This window comes from Typha latifolia, chromosome 12 (genome assembly GCF_019914945.1).
Source record: "Typha latifolia isolate L0001 chromosome 12, TyphaL0001v2, whole genome shotgun sequence".
Taxonomy (NCBI): Eukaryota; Viridiplantae; Streptophyta; class Magnoliopsida; order Poales; family Typhaceae; genus Typha; species Typha latifolia.
This window is the reverse complement of record NC_133097.1, coordinates 5,089,575-5,097,241: the sequence shown is the minus strand read 5'-3', so window position 1 is coordinate 5,097,241 and position 7,667 is coordinate 5,089,575. Positions and strand designations below refer to the sequence as shown.

The following is a 7,667-nucleotide window of genomic DNA, read 5'->3' as shown; positions in this document are numbered from 1 at the left end:
GGAATTTTTTTACTATAGCAATACCTAAAACACTGAACTCATAAGCATTTTATATTTTCACTCAACCGTCCGACTAGTCCAGCATTTTTATATTATAGTAGAATGCTGAAATATTTAGTGTTTTATTTGTAAGAATCTATTTAAGTAAGTGTTTCAACTGATTAAATTAGTTTTATATTTAAAATGCTTATTTTAATAGCATTTTACTATGATGCGATCCGAGTCAGATCGGATCACATTAAAGGGAGATTGGGCTCAATGGATTGAGTCTAATTATCTTATTTGGTAATTTGGTTTAGTTAGAGACTTAGTAGGTTATGATTTTATTTAATTTACTAAATCCAGTTCTGCACAGTTTTGAAAAAAATATTAGCAGAATATTTTATAGATATCCGAATAATATTAAACTAGTTGGTCGATATTTTGAGATCTAACTGTACAAATCTTATAATCTTGGATTCGTTGGAAAGCTCTCTTTAAGAGCATCAATATATTCAAAATTCAGGAGGATCCATCAGTTAGATTATTCGCAGATTCCTTCGGAAGTTACATACTTCATTAAGTACAGAACCGTTGTGGATTAGATCAAACTGATTTGTAACATACTATATGAGTTTGAAGGGCACAACCTATACACGTAATATTTAAAACATGTCTAGATTGGTAAAAAAAACTCGAAATTTTCTCTCTTTTTTTCCGTTTCGAAATGCTTGCAAATTTTCAAATTTGAGACCTGAGAGTAATTTAGGACGCTAATATTCAAAAACTCATACATTTATAAAATTAAAAAAAAGGTACTTTTAATAATTTGGTCTTTTTGATATTAAAATTATAAATTTTGGCTTAATCACAGTGGGAGGAAATACGTAAATTTTCCCTTTTAAAATCTAAAAGTTTAAGCAAGAAAAATAGTAAATCTTGGGAGTATGAAACAATTTTTGACCAAACTAGCCCTCCCAAATATATTGTTTGACTCGTCTAGTACATTTTAAAATTTAAATACAAGACCGTATGAAATAGAAAATCGTTGCTTGAAATAATAATTTTTAATATTGTACCGGATAATAACCGCTAAAAAGAATTGCTAACGGTAAGAAAAAAAAAATTTCCATTCAACTTATTTTTCAGTTTAGCGACTTCTAAATATAAATTATTGATTAGATCAGTGATTATATATATATATATATAAAAAAATTGTCGTACTTTGTAATTTTTTTAGCTAGTTTTAAATTTCTATATATATTACTGACTCAGTTATCGACTTATATTTAAATACACACGTCATAAAAAATAAAAAGAAAAACAAGTTGGGAGACTTACAAAGAGTCAAAAATTCGTCAGATGCATTGCATTAAACGCAAGGGTAGCTTTCAGTTCAGTAGGCAGCTAGTAGAAGATGGCCAAAGATTGTTATCTATTTGGAAAGTGTCAGTGTCAGATCCCACTAGTCAATTTGGGTCTACTAAAGAAAACAATTACTCTTCTTCTTTTCCTTTAGCATTGGTCTACTCTATCACCACTGACCTCTAAAGTTTAAAAAAAAGAAGAAGTTATATGTCCAATGCTATTCGAAGTCTTTAATCAAAGTCCAAGTTCTTGTTATGCTGATATTGATGGCTTTAGGTAATATAATTTGGTCACTCTGAACAATGACTAAGGGGAGAAAATTCAAGCTATCAAACATTTAAGTTTGTTTTGTTTTTTTGTTTTCCATGGAAATGGATGCATTTCTTCTTTAGTATTTCACCTACACCTTGGGTGAAAAGAATGCCCTTCCAAGCTATGCAGTCACAAAGGCCCACAATAATAGCCCTGGACATAGCTTTTTATGCTGTGAAAACAAGATGAACTCAAAATTTAAACAAGGGAGGAACGGGGGAAGAAGATGGACAAAGATGACAATGCCAAACAGGAGCTAATCGAAGCTCGACGAGCGGCTCCAGCGTCCTCGCAAGTATTCCTCCAATGAACTGAGATTACTATGTTCGAAACTCGATATTGATTCAGCGTCCTCAACATCGAGCAATGCAAGGCCTAGATGTGAGCTGACACTTGAAACTGGATAGGTTTCATCATCCATGCAATCCAACTCGTTAGTTGAAGTATCATTTTCGCTGTTGTCTCCTGTCCAAATGTTTTCTCCCTCTAAAAGTCTAAGAATCTGTTGCATAAAAGAACACAAGAAATATTATTATCATGCTTGATAGAGTATACTAGACTAGTATAACAAAATTTGTTATGTTACTAATTTACCTGAATCATTTGAGGCCGAAGACGAGCTGCTCTTGTAATACATAGAGATGCAGCTAAAACCATTCTTCTCATTTGAATTTCATCATAATTCCTGTCGAGACTAGGGTCTAATAGATCCATAACATCCCCTCGGCTTAATATAGGTGTTGCCTGTTTGAGTATTAAGACTAGTTCATGAGAAGATCTAAGATCAAAATCAAATCATTTGATATCTTATTTGTTATCCGAAGTGCCAAAATATGCCAGCAAACTAAGCTTTCCAAAAATTGTTCTTGATTCTTTAGAAACAATAATTCAATTGTGATGTGTGAAGGAAAGAGTGAACAAAAAGAGAGGAAGATTGAGCCTTACCCACATGACTAGACTTTCTTGGCCCTTAGGATTATCATCACTGATTGGCTTTCTACCTGTTAGGAGTTCAAGCAGAACAACACCGAAGGCGTAGACGTCGATCTTATCGCTAATCTTCCCATACATAAAGTACTCAGGAGCAAGGTATCTGTAGAGGTAATAAAAATTTCAAAATCTAGCAAAGATTTCTTCATATACTGCAAATTTGGTATCATTCAAGGACAGAAGAACTACCCAAAAGTTCCAACGACATCGCTATGTGTTATGGAGGATGAGTTAGGTGGTGCCCAAATAGCTAGCCCGAAATCAGATAACTGCCACAAGTGAGAGGAGTCCATAATTGGAAACTCTAGTAAGAAAGGTCAAATTCTTGTGAATTGACACTGAATGTTACCTGAGGTTCGAAATCATCAGTGATAAGAATGTTTGATGACTTGACATCTCTGTGAATTACAGGCTGAGAACATTCTGTATGGAGGTAGGCTAGAACTTCAGCAATCCCAGTTGCCGCCTTAAATCTCATGTTCCAAGATAGTGGTGGCTTGGATCTTTTACCTACCATCAATTGAACTCAGATTAGAAACACCCTCATGTATAAGTTTTCAATTTTACAAAAATTTCTTGAATCACAATGAAACTCTCAGAAGACTTTACCATGCAAGTTTTCTTCTAGACTTCCTTTCGAGAGATAACTATATACAGAGATGAAGCTGTTGTCCTCAATACAGATGCCAATCAGAGGAACCATCTGTTTGTGCCGTAACTTAGTGACGATGTCGACTTCAAGAAGGAGATCCCTTGATGCTTCTGCCGATAATTTTGATAGTTTTATCGCTACCTGCTGACCATTAGGAAGGCATCCCCTATATACCTGGCTAGTCCCTCCTTTTCCAATCAAATTCTCTGTGATTTAAAATTGTAATGACAATTTCACATGTATACTAGATTAATACTCATATACATCGAAAAGGATCTGTATCGAAACCAAACCTGCAGAGAACTGATTAGTCGAAGTGTGGAGTTCCTCGTATCGAAACCATTTGCAGCTTGAGGAATTTGCTTCAAGGATATGCTTCAACTCGTTAATTAACTCCCCTTGTGGTGTACTCGACGGCGAAGGTCTACTTGGTAGGTTCATCACCCATTGGACAACCGACAACTTTCTCACCTCCTCACCCTTTGGCGTCTCAATTGATGATGCTCGCCGGAGTAAAGGCCAACCAAGCCTCTGCTCCGGTAACCTCTTCACTAGAACGGTAATGGAGCTTGAAGTGCTTCCACCCTCTTCCTGCATGCTTCCTCCATGTCCAACTTCAGTAGGTCCAGCAGTTTTCTTGTCAGGACTACCCTTACGATTTGGAACGATAACTTTTGGATCCATGCCAACACTTGGATGCAAAAGACTTCCAAGAACTGGCTTTCGGTCTCCTCCTAAGAAGGCATAGATAAAGATTAGATGCTTAGATTATCAAAAGAAATTGGATTCAGAGATCGCTTACCTGAAGGAGGTTTAGTTGCTTCTCTCTCAAAGATGACTTTTCCATTATGGATAGCAATTACACCAGTGGTTGGAGGTAGTTTCCTGGCCATGTACTTTGCAAGGGAGGATGGACCTCTAAACCACAACAATGATCAGACTAATAACAACAGTTATTGAGCACCTAAATTTAATAACTAATACCTACCCAAATGAGAAATTCTTATTTACTCCAACTAGAACTGCCATGGCAGCGCAGAGCTTTGCCTCCTTGACCAAAACTTTCTGAATTGAGCTCCCGGGCGTGACCCGGCCGACGAGAGTTACCTAAAATCCATGTAATGGTTGAGAATTTTAAATGCTACAACGTACATCATCAGATTGATCAGTGCTTTATGCAGAAAAGAAGCGAAAAGTTGGAAAAAAAAACTTACTTGTCTCATTTTACAGAGGAATTCATACGCTAGCAAGTATTCATCCAACACTTTGATCAAAGACAAAGTGCTTGTCTTGGAGAGATCTGGAATAGAAGAATTGGTCTTGTGCGTAAGAGATGAATATCAAATAGTACTAGCATTCTAAAGTTTTTTTTTTCCTCTCTATCTAGTATACCTGATTTGCGGCAAATATGAACGGCGACGATGCGATCTCCTTGCTTCGCAACTTTGGTCAGTGCCCAATTGATCAAATCTCTTCCTGCGGCATCCATCTGAAGCCCAACAAGTATACAATTTCCCTCTGCCTTTCTATCAAGCAATTCATTCTCGACTGTCATCCTTTCTTCCCCTCTGTTTAATCTCGCATTCCTCTTAACAAAACTTTGCAGTGATGTTACTGTGGACACTTCCTCTTCCCTAAATAAAGAATCCAAAAGTTAGAAAGAAACTAACCTGAAAAGAAGAAGCCACCTAAAAAACACAAACCCAACTCGAAAGTTTCTCAAAAAGATCCAACCTGCCTGCTGGATATAAACTACAAGAAGATAGATGGAAGAACAGCAAGACCCATCAACAAGAAACCCACCTAAAAACTTGTTGCTTTGTCACAATCTGGCACAACATTCCTATAAAAAAAATTAGAACGGCCGAGCCTGAGACATTAGCAGCCCAACTACTCCAACAATCCCCAGATTTGGATTCAAATCCCCAGGATTGAGATAAAGAGAACCCATCAAGAACGACCCCCAAAGTTTGGTCTTTGATGACGACTTAGCTTAGCTAAACTGCTGTTTTCTATTACCAGAGAGAGGAAAAGAGAGAAAGAGACAAAGAGATGGGATTGAGAAGAGAGAAGAAAAGAGTTTTAGAGAGAGAGAGGAAAGGTTGATGACAATTAGCAGAGTCCAAAATGGGCACGAGAAGGGGGAGAAGAGGAGGAGGAGGAGCCCCGGTACTCGGATAATCGGATATGATCCTGCGGTTCACGATACCCGGCATATTTTTCGCGGGAAACCCGCAATAACCGGTCACCGCATTGGACCGACACAACGGTAAATGCAAACCCGTGTTACCGGCTGCAGTCGGTTGGCGGCCCCAACGGTAGTATTTTTTAATTGTTGAAGTTATAACCCACCGCAGGATTTACTTTGACCGGTGTGGTGGCTTAGTGGGGCCATTCGCTTTGAAGGGTAGAATGGTCATTTTCCAGCCCACTGGAGGGGTTTTTAAAATAATTGCATTAGGTCTATTTTGCAAATAACAACCTGCAAGCTAATCTTATTGCAATACAGCACCTCAAATTTTTTTTTCTCAGTTCCTTGTTCTTTGTTCTTGGATATATTTGCAAAAAAATCACCTCTGACGATCCCCTAATTAATCTGAAAATACTACTTTTCTCTCATTTTCTTTTGTAGATTTATTCATAAAAAGGAGTAGATTTGCGTATATCTAAAATGTTAAAATCCAAAATTTTATTTGATCATTTGCAAAACGAGAATCTAAAAAGATTTGTAAATTGCCCCCTTCTTTGTTTGGAATTCACATAGATCTAATTTGTTCATAAGAAATTTTGAGTGTATTCAAATTATATGACTAAAACTTGAGAAGAAAGGACTCTCAGTCAAGAAAGAAAAGATGCTAATTTTTTGAATAATTATACCAAAAAGAGGACGTTTTCACAATATAAGACTAGATGTAGGCAGTGATGTGCCAAATGAAAGAAAAAAAATAATTACATTTTACCCCTTTTTATTTAACTAAAAATAAAAACCTTTACCAGAAGATAATTTTGCATTAAAATGTTAATATTTTTAACAAAATATAAATAGTGAGAAAGACTAGAGCATAAGACAAATATTAATTACTTTTAAAACACATAGGACATTTTGATCTTTTAAATTAAAATTAAATATCCATGGTAAATAAAAGCTCTAAATTTTGACCAAATCAAGGGTAGAAATTACAATCTCGCCCCTAAAATGAAAAAGGTTAAATTCAAATTTACCCTCCAGCAGTTATTCCCTAAATCAAATTCACCACTAAATTCTCCTAAAGTTTATATATATATATATATATATATATATATATAAACATTCATTTGATTATGGGACACACCATTTCAGCTTTCTGATGGGACTTTGATAGATTAAATTCAACAGAAGAATCATTTCATTTTGATGTTGAAAATAAAAATATGTATTACTGAGGATATGGAAACTATACTTGTCTAATATATAAAATTTAAATATAAGATTATGTGTGTTTAAAAATTACTAATCCAAATATAAGTCATTGATTAAGTTATTAGTCCATAAGTAAAGTTATTAAACAAAAAATTAACTTAAATAAAATTAAAAGAATTTAAAATTTTAGTTATTTTTAAGCGCACATCGATCGATCGTCTCTTATTTAAGTCTCGAAATGAATTAGTTTTGTAAAATAATATTAGAGCCCACTTAAGATAATCAAAAGCTCTCCAAATCATCTTACGAACTGCTACTGCTGGTGAGGATCTCATGCAATTTTTGTACATAATATATGTTTATATTTCTTACCAACAAAGAAGAAGAAGAAGAAGAAGAAGAAGAAGAAGAGGAGGTGGGTCCTAAAAGATAATTAGGGAGGCAAAGATATGGTGGGTTATTTTAAAGCTGGGATCATGCATGGCCACACGTAAATAGAATTTGGCTACTACTTAGGAAAGAGACCTTGTACGTTATAATCTTCCACTAGATTATGAAATAAATAATTGAAGCATCTCAGGAATCTTGATGACCCTCAACTACCTAAACAGTAAATATATCTTTCTAAGGTAGGTATTGATTCCAACTTCTCTCAAAGATATCTAATTAAACGTTTCTTATGATAACTGGATAGGTTTTATTCTTTAGAAATTTTTATGGAACTTAATTAATTACAATACACTACTACTAAGGTGAAAACTTAATGGTGTTTCCGTTAATACTATCTTACTTTTTTTTTTTTAAATGAAGAGAAAGAAATGAGAACTTAATAGTATCCCAGTTAAATCGGTGCCGTTGGGATTTAAATCAGCATGAGCCTCTTATTCTTATTGGCGATGTAAATAATTAAAGAAAAATAAAAATTAGAAAACAAGGACCAAAGTGGTTCAAATGGATAAAATAATA

General features: G+C 35.0%; 1 protein-coding gene across 2 annotated transcripts; it reads right to left on the bottom strand.

The window, feature by feature from the left end:
- Positions 1-1,658: 1,658 nt before the first annotated feature.
- Positions 1,659-5,425, bottom strand: LOC140798386 (protein kinase STUNTED-like). Of its 2 annotated transcripts, none has more exons than XM_073152192.1 (12): positions 5,105-5,425; positions 4,694-4,935; positions 4,516-4,601; positions 4,290-4,408; positions 4,104-4,219; positions 3,595-4,035; positions 3,259-3,507; positions 2,999-3,159; positions 2,839-2,918; positions 2,605-2,752; positions 2,254-2,403; positions 1,659-2,161 (listed from the first exon to the last, which is right to left on the bottom strand). In XM_073152192.1, the coding sequence occupies exons 1-12, from the start codon at positions 5,140-5,142 to the stop codon at positions 1,916-1,918; spliced, it is 2,076 nt and encodes a 691-aa protein (XP_073008293.1). In that variant the 5' UTR covers positions 5,143-5,425; the 3' UTR covers positions 1,659-1,915. The 2 variants fall into 2 exon arrangements, with proteins under 2 accessions (XP_073008293.1, XP_073008295.1); XM_073152194.1 differs by having other exon boundaries at positions 5,040-5,115.
- Between the last annotated feature and the right edge of the window lie 2,242 nt (positions 5,426-7,667).